At 65.3% G+C, this 17786-nt stretch overlaps 1 protein-coding gene across 2 annotated transcripts; it reads left to right on the top strand.

Annotated features, from left to right (window-relative positions):
* Positions 1 to 17406, top strand: SBK1 (SH3 domain binding kinase 1). Of its 2 annotated transcripts, none has more exons than XM_041462147.1 (4): positions 1 to 964; positions 13820 to 14022; positions 14107 to 14309; positions 14873 to 17406. In XM_041462147.1, exons 1-4 carry the CDS (start codon positions 903 to 905, stop codon positions 15653 to 15655), a joined length of 1251 nt encoding a protein of 416 aa, XP_041318081.1. In that variant the 5' UTR covers positions 1 to 902; the 3' UTR covers positions 15656 to 17406. The 2 variants fall into 2 exon arrangements, with proteins under 2 accessions (XP_041318081.1, XP_041318080.1); XM_041462146.1 differs by lacking the exon at positions 1 to 964 and adding an exon at positions 7751 to 8342.
* The last annotated feature ends 380 nt before the right edge of the window (positions 17407 to 17786 follow it).

Here is a 17786-nt window from a genome sequence, read left to right as displayed (position 1 = left end):
AGATTTCCCCCTGCTTGTGCCACGTCCCCCGTGCCAGGGCTGGCCAGAGCCTGGGGGTGTCGGGGGGACACAGCACGGGCTCCCCGGTGGCCCACGGTGCCCCGGGCGGGCGGGCTGGGTTTGCCCGGTCTCAGCCCGTGCTGGCGAGCCCGGAGGCAGCAGCGGGCACCGGGAGAGGGCGGCTGGAGCACGAGCAGACGGCATTGGAGGAGTTAATTTCCAGCCTCGCCGCGGGAGTCGGGAGCTATTAATACTCGCACGCTGCTTTAGCTGTCAGAGCGAGCGGCTGCTCTGCCGGTGAGACGGGCCCCGCGGAGCCGCCGCTCCACGACGGCACAACTTTCCCCCTCCGTCGGTGTGTTCGGCTGCCGGGCCCTGCCGGACCCTTCCAGACCTTTCCACACCGCGCTGGGTCCTGTCAGAGCCCGCCGGACCCCACCTGCTGCAGGGGACATTCCCCTCCCCGCGGCACGGCCGCTGTCCGGTGCCGAGAGGCAGCCGCTTCCCGCGGCCTCTGAAGCCCCGCAGGGCTCGGCCGGTGCCTCGGCCCACCCTGCCGGAGCCCTGGTGCCGCTGATGCCAGCCCAGGTCCCTGCTTGCACCCGCTGAGGGCTGGCAGTGCCGCCGGCCGGGCAGCGCCATGGGTGCCGGGGTGGCTCTGGGCATCACCGTGAGGGCGGCGCGGGACGCGGCACAGCCCGGAGCCGCCTCCGTGCCCGGGGAGCGGCCGGTCCCGGCGCTCAGCCCAGCCGTGTGACGGGCTCGCCGGCACCATGGCCCCGGGAGGGCCAGCGTGAGCCTTCGGGCACCGGCTGCACGGCGAGGAAGATGCCAACCCCCCTCCGGCACTGCTCGCCCTGCGGTCGCCCTCGCCCGGGCGCGGTGGCCACCGGACCTGAGCGATGGATTCCTTCTGCTTCGTTTGCTTCCAGAAAGAGGAGCTGCAGCCCCTGCACCTGCACAGGTCAGTGCCAGCCCGGGACAGCCCCGGCGGGGGCACAGTGCTGCTGGGACACGCCGTGAACGCGGGGAGGACACGGCTCGGAGCGGGCACCGAGCCGGGCCGTGCCAAAGTTTCCTCGGGAGCGGGCGCGTCCTCTCCCGGCAGAGGAGCCCGGAGCCGGTGCTGTGTGCGCGTGTGTCCTCCCGGGATGTGCTTCCCTGGCAGCAGGGAACCCGCTGGGCATGCCGTGCCGTGCCGTGCCGTGCCGTGCCGTGTCAGCTCAGCGGTGCTGCTGTGCCCATGGGAGCAGTGGGGCTGTGGGCAGCAGCGTGTGCACCCCAGGGCCTGCCGGAGCCATCCCAGAACCGCCCCCGATCCATCCCGGAGCTGTCCCAGCCATCGCCGCTCACCTGAGCAGGGCCTGGGCAGTCTCTGCTCCTCCTGCCTGGCCGGGCCCGGGGCCCAGTGCAGCTGAGGGGTCCGCAAGGAGAGCCGCAGGCTCCCCGAGGCCAGTCTCTCTGGGCAGCAGCACCGGCGCTCGCCTCCCCCTTTCCCGAAATCTCCTCTCCCATCGGCGCTGCTGAGCGACAGCCAAGGAGAATGTGCGGAGCCGGAACGAGCTGGGCAGCCGGCAGGATGCGAGGCGCGAGTGCTGGCACATGTTGTGCCCAACTGCTCCTCGGTGGCACTGAGCCACTGCCGGCTCCTGTCCCACGCTGCCAGCCCCGAGCACAGCCACTGCCTGCTCCCTCCAGGCACTGGCTGTCCCCAGCGCGGTCTGGGGGCCTCAGGGCCATCAGCTGGATCAGTCCAGGCAGTCTGGCCTTCCTGATGGGTGGCAGGAAGCTGTGAGGTTTGTTTTGGTCTAAATAATGAGGGTTTGAAGCCTCAGTTCCTGTGAGTCAGTGCCCAGGTGGAGAACAGGGGGTCGGGAGGGCCTGGCTGTGGGTGCTGCTGGCCAGGGCCGTGCACAGAACTCCCAGGGCTCCTGTCCCACAGCCCAGCCCGGGCTCAGAGCTGACCAGCGGCACCCAGCCTGTGTCAGGCCACAGGTGGCATGAGCCTGGCATCCTCAGCCAGGCAGGGAGCACCTGGGGTGGCAGTCTGGTGGCCCAAGGTCCCGTGTGGTGGCTGCAGGGACCGCCCCTCCCTGCTCAGGGCACGGCGAGGGATGGACACCCATGGCTTGTGCCAGAGGCTTCTCCCTGTGCTGCCCTGCTTCAAGGTGGGCTGCACAGGGGGGTGGGCTGTGTCCGGTTCCTGAGCACCCCCCTGGTTGTCACCAGCTTGTCCCCGAGTCTGTCTCCATCCCGTGGGGTCACAGCTGCCATCGCCTGTCACGTCCAGCAGAGCCCCACCGGAGTGGGCTCCCCGGCGTGACAGGAGGTGCTGCCAGAGGTGCTCCCTGCTCTGTCACCGCCCCTGACACTCCCTGACCCTGTCCCCAGTGCCAGGGGCGGTGCTGGGCCCCACGCGTGGGTGCTGTGGCAGTGTGTCTGTCCTCCATGTCTGTCCCCACGTGTTTGCCCCATCATGTTTGTCCCCCCGTGTCTGTCCCCCCATGTCTGTCCTCTCGTGTCTGTCCTCATGTCTTTTCACCTATGTCAGCCCGTGTCTGTTCCCGGCGCCCGTCCCCCCGTGTCTCTCCCCCCGTCCCCGCGTGTCCGTCCCCCCGTGCCCGTTCCCGCAGCCTCTAGATGGTGCCAGGAGAACGGGCAGCGAGCGGAGGCGGCGGCCGGGCGGTGCCGGGTGCTGTGGGGGTACCGGGGTACTGGGGGTGCCAGGACGGGCCCCGTGGCTCTGTCCGTGCCCCCAGCTCAGCCCCTCCTTCCCCTTGAAGAAACCCGTTGTGCTTCTTCCGCCCATCCCAAAGAGCCCCTGCGCTCCCGTTCCGTCCCGGTGGCTGAACAGCCGTCACCGTGCTCCGGGGCCAGCGCCATTCCCAAGGTCCCGCCTGCGGCCGGTGCTGCCCCGGCCCGGCCCGGGATCCATCCCTTGGGACGCTGTGTCCGCCGCGCTCGGTCCCTCGCAGCCCCGGGAGCACGGGACGGGCTCCGGGCCGGGGCAGCCCCCCGAGGGTCGGACCCCCTGGCAGGGGCTCGGCGTGTGCCCATCACCGCCGGGGCTGTCCCACGGCTCCGGGCCGCGGCCCCTCCCTGACCCTGAGGGCAGCCCCCGGGAATCCCCCCGGCTGTCACCGCCTGGGGTGGCAGCTCGCGCACGGGGGGACACCGAGCTGGGGGTTCCGAGCACTCGCCCCGCGCAGCTCCGCCGCCCCTTTCCCCTGGGAATCCCCGTGGGTGGGCTCTGTCCCCAGGGACCGAGGGGACACCCGGCGCCCCCGGCACGGGCGGTGCCCCCGGGCTGGGCGGGGGCTGCTGGCCCCGCGGGCGGGACACGCCGGAGCCCCCGGGGGAGCGGGTCCCCCCGCCCGGGCTGCGGCTCCCGGCGTGCTCCGCTCCCGCCTTCCCTCCCTCTTTCCTTCCCTCCTTCCCTCCGCTGCTCCTTCCCAGCATCCCCGCAGCATCCCCGGCAGCTTTGGCTCCTGTCACCGGAGCGCGACAGGCGCGGGTGGCCGTGGGACCCCGGCCCGCGGCCGTGTGGGGCTCAGCCCCTTGGCTCCCGCTCTGGCCGAGCCATGGCGAAGGGACAAGGGACCTTCTCGCTGAATTCCGAGGGGATTCGGCACGCTGGGAATATTTTGGGCTTTCCAGGTCATTTCCCGCTGCCCACCCTGTCCAAGCACATCCCACGGTGTGCACGAGCCGGATGTTCCCTTTCCGAGCACAAATCCCAGGGGCACTCGTGGTCCCTTGGGGAGGCGGGGGCTCTTCGCACGGTTTGGGATTGCACGAGGTGATAAACATGTTTGATCTGGCTCCTTTCATCTCGTTAATCTTAATTAGTTATTAATATTCCGGGAGTGCTTTGAAGGCCACGAGCTCAGTGCGGGCGCTCCCTGGTACAACTGGTGTTACTATGGCTCAGTGTGCGTGTCACCCATGAGCCACCGAGGGGCAGGGACGCCCCAGAGGGACCTGACTGCCCCCACGGAGCCCCGTGGAACCCCCTGGGGTCACATGGAGCCCTGCTGAGTCCCACGGAGCCCCACACAGCCCCGCTGAGCCCCATGGAGCCCACAGAGCTCCACAGAGCCCCGTGGAGTCCCAGAGAGCCCCACGGAGTCCCAAAGAGCTCTGCTGAGCCCTGCAAAGTCCCATGAGGACCTGCTGAATCCCGTGGGGTCCCACAGAGCCCCACAAAGCCCTGCCAAGCCCCACAGAGTCCCATGGCATGCCACAAAGCCCTGCCAGGCCCAGCTGGTCGCAGTGCCAGCTCAGCCCCTGTGTACCCAGGGCACAGCACCAGGATGGTGACACTGGGGGCTGACCCACGTGTGGGGCGTGTGACAGTGTCCCTGCAGCCTCCCCGTGGTCCCCGGGCTGGCTCCCCGGGCACCGGCACCTCCCGCCTGACCTAGAAACAGCCCCGAGCTATAAATAGGGAGAGAGCTGACAGAGAGCTCGGAGGAGCCGCGAGCGGGAGGCTGCGGAGCCAGGACGGCACCGCAAGGACAGGCAGGGGACACGGGGGGAGAGGGGCGAGGCTGGAGCCACCCCATCCCTAGCGGCCCATGGAGGGGGCGGGTGGCTGTGCCTTTCGCTGGCCCGTGTGCTGCTGCGGTGACACCGAGCGCAGCCCAGCTCTGCCCATCTCCCCGCTTTCCCTCTTTTGCGCACCTCCACTGCTCAGAGACTCTCCTGCCCCGTGCCAGCCCCGTGCCAGCCCCGCAGCGGCCGATCCGAGCAGCGCCAGCCCGCACCCAGCCCAGCCCGGCTGGCCGGGCACTGCGCTCCGGCATTTCTCCTCCCAGCGCCGTTCCGATGCCTCCACCCCGCTGGGAATCACCCACCCTTGGAGCGTCCCAGCCGCAGGAGCCGGGAGCTGTGGCAGGACCCGAGCGGAGGGGGATGGAGGGAGCGGCCCCGGGAGCCGCAGCCGCCCCCGCCGCCCTGCCCGGGGCTGGCCGTGCCCGTGCGCAGCTGCCGGGCGGGAAGAGGGTGACAGTGGCACAAATTAAAGCAGAGTGTGATTCAGCCTCTTGCCTTAAAGTCATTCATGAAAAGCTTTAATTGCTCTGCATCCTCAGCGCGAGCGGAGCGGAGCCATCCGTGAGTCAGAGCCGATGGCTCCCCAGCCCTCCCCGCTCCGTGCGGGCTCAGGGGGCAGTGGCACGGCTCGGTCCAGCGGGGGGCACAGCTGATGTGTGGGAACAGTCCTTGTCCCCCTCGGAGGTGGGGCAGCCCCACCTCTGTGGGTCCCTTTAAAGTGACAGTGCAGGAGCCAAGGGACCTGGCACCCAGCCGAGAGACACGGAAGTGCCAAAGCAAATCCTGGCCAGTGTTAAACATCCCTGCTTGGCCTTGGTGGGCACAGAAGGAAATCCGGGAAGATGAAGTGTGTCCAGGGATGCTCCAAGAGGGAACACAGTGCCAACCCCTCGCCTTCCTCCTGGAAAGCTGTCACTGTCCCCCAGGCTGGGGGTGCCTGGGAGCTCCTGGTGCCCAGCTCCGGCATCACTTGCTGAAAGTGTTGCCAAATTTAAGGCACCTGAAGGGAAGCCCCCGTGATATGTTTGCCTCATCTGGCATTCCCTGGGTTGGCCTGAACGTTCCCACCATTCATGAGCCACAGGGGAAGCCACATGTCCTGCACACATTGAGGAGCAGCATTTTGGGGGGCTGTCTGTGCCATGGTGGGCATCACCTGTGCCATGGTGGCTCAGGTTGCCAAGAGAAGCTGTGGCCACCCCATCCCTGGAGCTGTCCAAGGCCCTGTTGGATGGGGCTTGGAGCAGCGTGGAAGGGGTCCCGTAGCAGGAGTTGGAACGAGATGATCCTGAAGGTCCCTTCTAACCCAAACCATTCCCTGACCCAGGGTGGGCATCACCCACCTATGGGGGCATCACCTGTGCCAAAGGAGAGGGAACAGAGTCTGGGAGGGCTCAAGGACAGCAGGGCCCAGGGAAGCAAGACATGGTCCTGTGCTGGTGACCCCCGGATCAGCCTCGGGTGGGGTCGGGTGTGAAGCCCCCCCCCTGCGGAGCACCGCTCCCAGCCCCATTGTCCCCAGCGCCGCGCTCTGCTCCGAGCCGAGCCCGCGGTACCGGAGCTCCGCACCCGGCGGGGAGGGGGCGGCTCAGCCCCGACCCCCCTTTCCCGGGCTGCTCCCGCACCGACTCCCTCCGGCTACATCGGGGGGCGGGGACAGGCAGCGCCCCGCATCGCGCATCGCTCATTCCGCATCCCCCTATCCCCGCGGGGCCGGCGGCGGAGCCCCCCCGCGCCTCCCGCTCCTCCCGCTCCGCGCTCCCTCCCCGGGGCGGCGCCGGTGCCGGTGCGGGCGGAGCGCGGCGCGGGGGGGATGGGGGTGCGGGGGGCGCTGCCCGCCCGGTACCGAGGCCGCCCTTTGTTTGCCCGCACGGCGCGGGGTGGGGACAAACCCCCATCCCGGTACAACCGGCGCTCCGGGATGAATGGAGCGGGGTGGGCACCGCGCGGTGCGGGCGCTGTCCCCGGGATCGGTCGCCCCCCCCGCCCCGGGTCCCTCCTGCGGCCGGTGGCACCTGCGCCCCGGGCGGCCCCGGTACGGCGGGGGGGCGAGGGGGAGGGACGGGGACGGAGGGGCGTGAGTGACACAGTGCGGTGCTGGGGCCGCGGGGCTGGTCCCCGGGGGCTCCCGGCGGGTTTGGGGGTGTCTGGAAGGGTGCACTGAGCTGGAAGGCAGCTGGGAACAGGGGAAGGGGAGAGCAGGGAGAGGCGGCCTCGGGGGCAGCTCAGGCCGTGTCCCCTGGTGTCCCCTCATTGTGTCCCCTTGTGTACCCTCACCACCTCCCCATCTCATCTCCCCTTGTTTCCCCTCATGTTCCCTCACCTCCCCTTGTTTTCGCTGACCAGCTTCCTGTCTTCCCTGTTACCTCCCCTCATGTCCCCTCATGTCCTCTTGCCATCTCCCCTCATGCCCCGTCCATCATCTCCCCTCGTTTCCCCTCATTGTCTCCCCTCACTGTGTCCTCTCTTGTCCCCTCATCATCTCCCCGTGTCATCTCCTCTCGTCATCTCTCCTTGTCTCCCCTCGCATCCCTTCACCACGTCCCCTTCTGTCTCCTTGTGTCCCCTCACCACCTCCCCTAGCTCCCCTTTCACCTGCCCTGCTGTCCCCTGCTGTCCCCGGGCCGCGGGGCCGGCCTCCATCCCCCCCGGCGTCTCCCCGGCCGCAGCGGGGAAGGGGGAGCGTGACCCACTTTCCTCCCGGTCCGGCCTCGCTGCCGCCGTGGCCGCGGGCGGGCGACGCCAGCCGGGAGCCCCGGCACAGCTCGGGGACCGGGGACAGGGCGGCCCGGCCTCGGCACCCCTCTGTCCGGGACCCACGGGGCGGCAGCGGTCAGAGCTGGCTGTCCGTGTGCCAAGCCCCCGCGCTGCCCGGTGTCACCGCGCCCTGCCCGGGCTGCCGCGGGAGGGGACCACGGCAGAGGTGTGCGCATCCTCCTTCACGGGAGCATCCCGGCCGGCGGCAGGCTGAGCTGGGGGCACACAAAGCGCCCTGGAGCGGAGTCAGGGCTGGGTTTTCTGGCAGAGGGACGTGTCCCTGTTGTCGCCAGGAGCGAGCGGGGCCGAGGGCCGGCTGGCCCTGCCGTGGGGTCGGGCAGGTGCCGCTCGGGGCATTTGTCTTTGCAGATCCCAACCGTGCGGTGCTGTCGGCGCTGGCGGAAGAGTTTTTGGGAGGGAGATGATGACAGGCTGATGAAACCAATCAAACAATGAAGTAATCATAAGTCCCCGGTGCTGGCGGCGAAGGCGGGAGGAGCTGCAGGCTGGAGGAGCTGAGGTCCTAAGGAAGCCATCCTGCCCGGCAGCAAAAACCCCGCGAGGCCAGAAGCACTGAAAGGCAGCCAAGGTCCTGTCATCGGGGCCGATGGACAGAGACGGCCCCGTGTGCAGGAGGGCAGGGAAAATCAGGCTGGCAGCTCCGGGAGAGCAGTGCGGAGGGCGCAGGAGACGGTGGCAGGAAGGAGGAGCGGTGGCTCCCCGGGGAGCCGGCGGAGAGAGTACTGGCACGGCTTTGTTTGCTCTTCCCGAATCGGTCTGTGAAACCTGAATCCTGGGACCAAAGGCAGAGGAAGCTTGTCACAGGCTGCTGGCCAGGATGCGAGATGGTTCCTGCAGCGGGGGACATCACGGATGGCTGTGACAGGGCCTGACCCTGCCCTGCATCTGGAACATCTGCACTGGGAGAGCAGCTCCTGCCACTGGGAGCCCGTGCCTGGCTGGGCGTTCATTGGCTTTGCCGAAGAGAATCCTGCTGCCAGGCAGGCTGCTCTGCTCTGGGCAAGGAGCTGGTATGAGAATTGCTGGATCACCTGGAGTTTGGTGCCTGGCTGGGGCACTGGGGCGTCCCAGTAGCTGCAGGTTCCTCGGTGCAGGTTTGGGGCTGGTTCCCGTGGTGTCCGCAGTGCTCCAGCCTCTCCCGGAGCTGGCTCTGGAGCCAGTGCACATGGAGATCCCTGCTCCTCCTGGGCTGAGGGATGATGGCAAAGAGGCTGTCCCCAAACCACTGCCAGCAGCCAATGTCCCCATGCTGCGTGTGACCTCCCGGACGCACTTGGCTTGTCCTGAGAGGCTTTGCATGGCCCTGGGGTGGCACATGGATGCAGGAACCCTTTCCCTGTGGCTGTTCTGCTGCTTTGGGTGAGGTGGGAGGTGGTGGCCGGCCTGGCTGGAGGCTGCCTGGCCCTGGTGGGTGCCGGTGGCTCCAAGCCCCGGTGAGATTCCTGTCCTGCCCCCACAGCCACGTTGTCCCCGTTAGGCCAAGGTGCCTTTGCGAGCCCTCCCTGGGCTCCAGCGTGCCACAGCCCCCGGGAAGCACAGCTCATATCTGGTGTGCGGGTCCCAGGGGCACAGAGGAGAGGAGAGGATGTCACTGGAACGGGGTCAGGCAGGAATGGAGGTGGCAGGGGCTGGAAATCCAGTGGGGCTCTGGGAGGCAGCGGCTCAGCGTGGGGCACTGCAAAAGCACCGCTGGCCCCTCGTTCCAGTGACACCAGGGTGGTGCTGGCATGTGGAGAGCTGGGAGAGGGGATGGCTCTGGCAGGGCCCAGGGTGTGACTTTGCTGGCTCAGTGCATTGTTTAGGGGAAACAGGGCAGGTTTGGAAGCTGGTTGGGTGTGGAGGGAGGGAGGTCCCTCCTGAGTGATACCCTGGCCTCCAGCCTGCTGGGCTTGGATGGGAGTTGGTGTTACCTGCTCATAACTGAGAGTTTGGGGATGGGAAACAGGGAAATCAAATCTTTGCCAAGTGCAGGGACAGAGCAGCGTGGGCCTGTGCCCATCCCACTGCTGCATTTCACATTTCTCCCCTCTTTAAAGAGGAATCTGGGTTTTGCAGAGCCCCTGCCCTGCATAGATTTTCCCTTCATCGAGTCCCAGCCCCCAGTGCTCAACCGTGCATCAGGCTCAGCCCAAACCCTTTTCTTGTAACCTCCCTCAATAACTGGGTTGTTTTTCTGACAGTCTCTGATGTGGCCAGAGGGATTTTTTTCCCCCCTTTCCCTCTTAATTTCCAAGCAGCCGCTGCTCCAGCAGCCTTCTCTGCGGGAGCCTGGGGCAACTCTCCCGGGCGGCCTCTGCTCCTCTCAATGAGCTCCTAATGAGTTTGCAATTAGTTATCGGCAGAGCCGATGTGCCCAGGGCTGGGCGTGCGGTGGAGCGGGATGTGCAGCGGGATCCAGAGCAGGGCAAAGCATCCCCCGGCAGGGAACAGCGCTGGGGCAGCATTGTCGGTGCCAGCCTCGGCTGCTGGCAGGATGCTGTGGCTATGGGATAATGTCCTTCCGGGATGTGCTCCACGGTGCTGGGGATGGAGCCGGGAGGTTGGGGAAGAGGAGCGGCAGCTGCCGACGGGAGACGAGTGGCTGCCTATAAATACCTGCCAGGGAGCAAGGAAGAGGTGGGTGGATTATCCTCCTCACTCAATGAGATAAACGGTTCTGAAGCTTAAACACAGAACAATTTTAGTCTGAATAGTAGGAGAAATGGCTCAGGATGCAGAGATGACGGCAGGAACCGCCTGTGGCGAGCGGCAGGTCCCGGGGCCGCGTGGCAGCAGCTTCGCTGCCTCTTTGTCACTCCAGGACCTTGAGCCGTGGGGGGCTTTGCTGGGACTCGGCTGGGATGCTCATCCTTCCTTCTTGCTTGGGAAAGCTCCTTCAGGAACACCTGGAACTGAGCTGGAGAGGGTGTGTTTGTCCCCCTTCGGACATGGTGCTGACTCCCTTCCAGAGTTTTGGGGCGGGAGAGGAGCTGGTGTGCTGGGAAAGGCCCCGTTGTGGCTCTGGATTGACCCAATCTGGTGTGTGGCCGCACAGGTGCTCCTTGGTGGGACTGGCCTGGCTGCAGAAGGATAGGGGACCTTAACCCCAGCCCCTGCCAAGCTGGTGGCATCTCCTGCCACACTGGCACTGCCATCCCTCCGTGCCCTGCTATTCCCGCATCCCCGCTGTCCCTGGGAGTGCACGGAGCTGGAACGGAGCTCTCGCTGCCTCCTGCTGCCGCCCCGCTTCGCTGCTCACATCAAACCCAACATGCTTCCAAAAGCCTTTCAATTTTTAATGAAAACTTCTGTGTTTACGCTTTCCGTGGCCTCGGCGTGTCGGTGTTTTGGTCGCCGCCGCTCTTTGGCTCCTCCTGGGACCGGAGATGGCCCCGTGTTCCCGTTAGCCCTGAGCAGGCGGGGCTGCTGTTCGGGGCTGGCCGTGCCACTGCAGCAGGATCCCGGCACATCCCGTCCCTGGCAGCACATCCCGGTGCCAGCTGTGCCAGCCCATGCCAGCACGCGACCCGACTCGGCGGGATCCCTGCTTCCCGTGGATGCTCCTCTGTTTCTGGCTGGGAAGGAGACACCTGGAAACACCAACAGGCTGAGCCAAGGGGAAAAGCAAACAGCCCTTGACTTGGAGAGCACTTCCACAAGCTGCCAGCCCTCCCTCTCCTCTCTCCCATCCAACCAGCACGGTTTTTCCTCAAACCCAACCTTCCCGACTTGAATAATTGCATTTTGACGCCAGTTAATTAAGGGACATTGATGAACGCAGCCGTAAATCCAAGCGTAGCCGGAATTCTTCATGCAGGATGCTGGGGGCTGTTCTCAGTCCTGCCTCCAGCGAGCTGCTGCTGATCCACCTCCACCTCCAGCACCCAGACACTGAGATGGTGCTCCTCTGCCAGGGGGCCAATGAAACACTATGGAGATGAGCTGCTTCGGAGATCTTATGAGTCAAACTGTTACATTTTTGGAACATCATGATGTTGAAGTTCCTTTTCTATTTTTTCCCCAACTTCCCAGGGAAAAAATATAACTATAATGAGTGAAGAAGCTGAGCTTTGGTTTGGGATGACAGGCAGCAGGATGGGGGGAAGGAAGGAAGGAAGGAAAAGTTGGAGATCTGACTCAGCCTTATTGGGAAGGGGCTGGGAGGATCCCTGTGTGTGAACCTGACCGTGGGGTGCTGCAGGTGCTTTGTGCAGTGTCTGGCACCATTTGGGGTGGCTGTCACAGCCCCTGCATGGGGCTCAGCCCGTGGGCACCACCTGGGATCTCTGCCCATCCTCACCCACCAAGTGCCCTCCCCACATCCCTGGCTGCCCGGGGTTTGGGCTTCTGCAGTGATGGAGTGCTCTGAAGACATCAGAGATGCTGGAGTGGTTTCACTGCTGTGTTGCTGTAGTGGGTGACTCCGAGCTTGGATATTCATGTGGGAATGGTCAGAGTGAGGAGAAAACCATCCCTGGTTTGTTGGGAGTGAGGAATGTTGGTGCTGGTGTCCATGTGCAGCTGGCTGGGCCGGCCTCTGCTCTGCTTTGGTGAGATCCCACCCGGAATGCTGCATCCAGCTGTTGGTCCCCAGCACAGGAAAGACATGGATATGTTGGAGCAAGTCCAGAGGAGCTACAATGATGATTATTGTGATGGAACACCTCTGCTATGAGGAAAAGCTGAGAGAATTTGGATTGTTCAGAGAAGACTCTGGCGAGACCTTAAAGCCCATTTCAGTGCCCCGAGGGGCTCCAGGAGAGCTGCAGAGGAACCTGGGACAAGGGCCTGGAATGAAAGGCTTCCCACTGCCAGAGGGCAGGGATGGATGGGATATTGGGAAGGAATTGTTCCCTGTGAGGGTGGGCAGGCCCTGGCACAGGGTGCCCAGAGCAGCTGTGGCTGCCCATGGATCCCTGGCAGTGTCCAAGGCCAGACTGGATGGAGCTTGGAGCAGCCTGGGACAGTGGAAGGTGTCCCTTCCTGTGGAACAAGACTGGCTTTAAGGTCCCTTCCAACCCCAAAGCAGTCTGGGATTCTGGGATTCTCCACACCAGTCTGGCACCCTGGCCGGCGAAGGCCAGGAGTTGGTGCTGATGGATGGTCAGAGATGGGAGGGAGGGATTTGCTGCAGAGCCATTGTGTCCCTCTTGGTGCCAGGGCATGGCCCTGGTTCCACTCTGGAACTTCCCCAGCTGGGGTGAGGCTCAGCTCTGGAAGGGCTCAGTACTGGAGCAGACAGAGCTGGCTCTTGGGGTCTCCACTGGGGACACAGCAGGAGAGGGGACCCCCAAAGGGCCTTGGCTCCTGTCCTGCAGAGTGGCTGGGAACACAGCAGTCCTGAGAAAATGTGTCTATGTGTGTGTCCCTGCTTGAATGCATGTGTGTCCTTGTCCCTGTCTCTGCCATGCCTGGACTCCTCCCTTTGCCCCAAACATCCACATGGCTGCAGCCCCTGTGGAGGCTGGAGCATCCCCTCCAGCGCCATTGGGTTGGTGGCCCTTGGGGACAGAGGGGTGGCACCCAGTGGGGGCTGCTCAGCACCACCCTGGCAGCCCAATCCCCCTTTGCCATGGCTGGAGCTCTGGAGAAGGGACAGGACAGGGTGGGGATGGATGGGATATTGGGAAGGAATTGTTCCCTGTGAGGGTGGGCAGGCCCTGGCACAGGGTGCCCAGAGCAGCTGTGGCTGCCCATGGATCCCTGGCAGTGTCCAAGGCCAGACTGGATGGAGCTTGGAGCAGCCTGGGACAGTGGAAGGTGTCCCTTCCTGTGGAACAAGACTGGCTTTAAGGTCCCTTCCAACCCCAAAGCAGTCTGGGATTCTGGGATTCTCCACACCAGTCTGGCACCCTGGCCGGCGAAGGCCAGGAGTTGGTGCTGATGGATGGTCAGAGATGGGAGGGAGGGATTTGCTGCAGAGCCATTGTGTCCCTCTTGGTGCCAGGGCATGGCCCTGGTTCCACTCTGGAACTTCCCCAGCTGGGGTGAGGCTCAGCTCTGGAAGGGCTCAGTACTGGAGCAGACAGAGCTGGCTCTTGGGGTCTCCACTGGGGACACAGCAGGAGAGGGGACCCCCAAAGGGCCTTGGCTCCTGTCCTGCAGAGTGGCTGGGAACACAGCAGTCCTGAGAAAATGTGTCTATGTGTGTGTCCCTGCTTGAATGCATGTGTGTCCTTGTCCCTGTCTCTGCCATGCCTGGACTCCTCCCTTTGCCCCAAACATCCACATGGCTGCAGCCCCTGTGGAGGCTGGAGCATCCCCTCCAGCGCCATTGGGTTGGTGGCCCTTGGGGACAGAGGGGTGGCACCCAGTGGGGGCTGCTCAGCACCACCCTGGCAGCCCAATCCCCCTTTGCCATGGCTGGAGCTCTGGAGAAGGGACAGGACAGGGTGGGATGGGATGGGATGGGATGGGATGGGATGGGATGGGATGGGATGGGATGGGGTGGGATGGGACACAGTGGCCCTGCAGCCCTGACGGAAGCAGTGCCACCTCTGCCTTGCAGCGCAACCATGAGCGCGGGCTCGATTGAGCAGGAGCCGTCGCGCAAGCTGGGCTGCTGCGGGGTGCCCCTCATCACCGAGGACATGCAGTCCCTGGCCATCCGCACCCTCTCGGGCACCGACATCACCAAGCACTATGACCTCATCCGCGAGCTCGGCAAGGGCACCTACGGCAAGGTGGACCTGGTGTCCCACAAAAGCACAGGTGAGGGCAGCGGGGCGTGTGCTGGGAGCGGGGTGCTGGGTCTGTCCCAGCCGAGGGCTCACTCCTGTCCCCTGCCCTCCACAGGCACCAAGATGGCCCTGAAGTTCGTCAACAAGAGCAAGACGAAGCTGAAGAACTTCCTGCGGGAATTCAGCATCACCAACACGCTCTCCTCCAGCCCCTTCATCATCAAGGTCTTTGACGTGGTCTTCGAGACCGAGGACTGCTACGTCTTCGCTCAGGAGTACGCCCCCGGCGGCGACCTCTTTGACATCATCCCGCCTCAGGTGGGACCCCCGGCACCTCCTGTGGGAGCCTCTGTGGGATGTGGGGGCTCAGGGGGTGCTGAGCAAAGCTGCCCCTGTGCTTTGTGCCCATGTGGGAGGGCGCAGGTGCAGGGACTGGGCACCCCCATCTAGGCTGGGCTTGACCACAAGCACCTACAGACAAGTGTGGGACCCATCACCCATCCTCTGGGTGGCCTAAGATCCATCATCCGTCCCTAGGGTGGCCTGAGACCCATCACCCTTCTCCTGGGGAAGCTGTGGTTGCTCAATCCCTGGAAGTGTCCAGGGCCAGGCTGGATGGGGCTTGGAGCAACGTGGGCTAGTGGAAGGTGTCCCTGCCCAGGGCAGGGGGTGGAACTGATGATCCTTAAGGTCCCTTCCAACTCAAACCATCCTATGGGGACCCTGAGACTCATCACCCATCTCTTGGGTGGCCCAGGACCCACCACCCTCCCCTGCCTCAGAGCACGCAGATAAAAGCACCCACGACCATCAGACTATGGAGGTGTGGGTGCCCGGGCTGGGTGGGTCCCCCCAGGGCTGACGCCGTGTCCCCCCCGCAGGTGGGGCTCCCCGAGGAGCTGGTGAAGCGCTGCGTGCAGCAGCTGGGCCTGGCCCTCGACTACATGCACAGCAAGAGCCTGGTGCACAGGGACATCAAACCGGAGAACGTGCTGCTCTTCGACCGCGACTGCCGCCGCGTCAAACTGGCCGACTTCGGCATGACCCGCAAGGTGGGCTGCCGGGTCAAGCGCATCAGCGGCACCATCCCCTACACGGCGCCCGAGGTGTGCCAGGCCGGCCGGGCCGAGGGCTTCGCCGTGGACACCAGCATCGACGTCTGGGCTTTCGGGGTGCTCATCTTCTGCGTGCTCACCGGGAACTTCCCCTGGGAGGCAGCGGTGGCGTCCGACGCCTTCTTCGAGGAGTTTGTGCGGTGGCAGAAGGGGCGGCTGGCGGGGCTGCCCTCGCAGTGGCGGCGGTTCACGGACAGCGCCCTGCGCATGTTCCAGCGCCTGCTGGCCCTCGACCCCGAGAAGCGCTGCCCCGTCAAGGAGGTTTTCTACTTCATCAAGTGCGACCTCATGGCCGAGGTGCGGTGCCGGCCCTCGTACCGCTCCCGCAAGCACGCCAGGGACAAGCTCCCGGCCGGGCCGCACTGCCACGAGGCCAGCGGCTCCTGCACCCCCGCCCCGCTCAAGAGGACCGTCCTGACCGAGGGGAGCGGAGCGCGCGGCCCCGAGCCCGGCGCAGCCACCCCAGGCACGGCGAGCAGGACAGATGGACGGCAGGACAAGGGCAAGGGGCAGATGGTCCTGGCCACAGCAATAGAGATCTGCGTGTGACCCGCCCCGTCCCCCCGCCCCGGGACAGGGATGGGGGAGCACATCGTAGTGGTGGTGGCACGAGCCGGGCCCGGTTCTGGGTTTCCCAAAGGAAAAAAAAAAGGAAAAGAATCACGATGGAAGAGGAAAAGGACAGAACTGCTTGCGCTCTGTAGCGCCGAGGATGCCGATCCCCCCGCCCCGCCTGGGCGAGGCCAGCGGCCGGAGCCCGGCCGAGGGCACCGCTCACTGCTGGGGAGGTGGGGGCACCCACAGCCCTGCCACGGCTGTGCTGCCCCCTTAAGGCTCCCCCGGGGGGCATGGGGAGGGGTCTCCCAGTGCGGGGAGGAAGAGTCGGGGGCAGAGGGCAGCGGGTGACCCAGCGGCTCTGCCCCACCCCGTGCTCGACCCCGCCCGGGGAGCGGGAAGGCCGATGACCCTGCACCGTGGAGGAGGCCTTTGGGGAGGTTTGGGTGGGTGGTGATTTGCCCTCTTCCACGGGTCCCTGCCGCACTGCTGGGGACTGGGAGGGCATGGGGAGGTGGGTGACGGGGAGCCGGGGGGCTGCCAGCAGCCCCGGACCGCCGGCAGCCCCGGCTGCCTCCCTGCCGTGGGAGGTGCTGGCAGCCATTGATGTAGCAAGTGTCCCTGTCTGTGTGTCATTGTGTGTCCCAGCCGCTGCCACTGGCAGCCCCTGTCCCTGCCCTGCCCCACAGGGCTCAGGCCCCGCCGGAGGGACGGGTCCCCTCTGGCCATGCCGGCCATCCAGCAGCTTGGATGCTCGGCCCGGGCCGGCTCTGCCGTGCCGGCGCCCCTCTGCAGACCCTCTGTACCCAGGGACTGGAGGCGGTGGCAGCGGCGCACCCCAGGCTGGCCTGCAGAGCCCGGGAGCAGGGGAGGGAGCTCCGAGCGGCCTCCCGCGGGCCCGCCTGCTTCTCTGTGCTGTCCCCGTCACCCCTCGTTGCTGTCACCCCTTCCCAAACCTGTCACCCTCCCCTGGGGCTGGCGGGGAAGCGGCAGCGGGCTAGACCCTGCCGGGGCTGGCTGCGGCGAGGCAGGGCGTGGTGGCAGCAGCCACTGGTGGCCCCTTAGTGACAAGGTCCTGGGTGTGCGTGGAGGTCACACCTTCCCTCCTGGATTTGGGCACCCAGCAGAGCGGGGAGCTCACCCCACCGCCGCGGTGGGGAAGCCGTGGGGGCACCCCAAGAGCACCCTGCTGTGGTTCGGGCTTCCCTCCCATGGGGCGGGTGCCGTGGGGCAGCCCCGGTGCCCCAATTCCCCACAAAGGGCTATAACGCTTTCCAGCAGCAGCAGCAGCAGTTTACAGAGCAGGGGCCGCCCCCGCCCCCGCCGTGCCCCGTCCCCGGCACCCCCGGGCCCGGCGTTAGACGTAGCATTGCCCCACGTAGAGAGCTAGGCACCGGTTTTACTCCTCTTTGCCTTAGGTCCCTCGATGTCCTCGATCTTTCGTGCAATAATGTAGATAAGGGATCCCGGCCGCCCGGGAGGGCTCGGTGGCACCGCCCGGGGTGTGTCCCAGGGGGTGCCCGGTGTGATTTCTGTCCCCGTCGAGGTCGCTGTGTCCGTAGGTTGTCAGGTTTTTATTTCCAGTTCCCTCAGCTGTCGGGTTTCGGACCTTCTTCCCGTAGGAGAGGCTGTAGTGTCACAGACGTTACCTCAGTTTGTCACTGTTGAAAAGGATTTAAAAAAACCACAACTGAAACCATAAAAAAATGACAAAATACATAGTTATAAAAGCAACAAAAAATTTCTCAGTGGCAGTGAAGATTTTTTTTTTTTCAGTTATTGACTAAAGGAAGCGTGATGCTGCTCATGAGGGGGTGGGGGGCATGGCCTGTGCCCTGCCGTGGCCTCAGCAGTGGCTGTCCCTCCACTTCCACCCTGTAGACACGGCCACCCCGGGGAGGGAGGGAAGGGATGAGGCAGCAGCACCGGGGGGCACCTGGGGGTGGGGGGCACCCAGCAGCCCTCGGTGCAGCCCCCACCAAACAGCCAGGGCTGCCAGATGCCAGTTGTATTCCAGCCACGTCCGCGGGCTAATTTCAATTTCCTGGTAATTATGCAAATGAATGTGGATTTAATTAAGGGCAGATTTCATTAAAGTCTTCTTGGGGAAATGAGAGCAGGGTGG

This window comes from Pyrgilauda ruficollis, unplaced genomic scaffold (genome assembly GCF_017590135.1).
Source record: "Pyrgilauda ruficollis isolate IOZ18807 unplaced genomic scaffold, ASM1759013v1 scaffold16, whole genome shotgun sequence".
Taxonomy (NCBI): Eukaryota; Metazoa; Chordata; class Aves; order Passeriformes; family Passeridae; genus Pyrgilauda; species Pyrgilauda ruficollis.
This window is presented reverse-complemented; position numbering and strand designations above follow the sequence as displayed.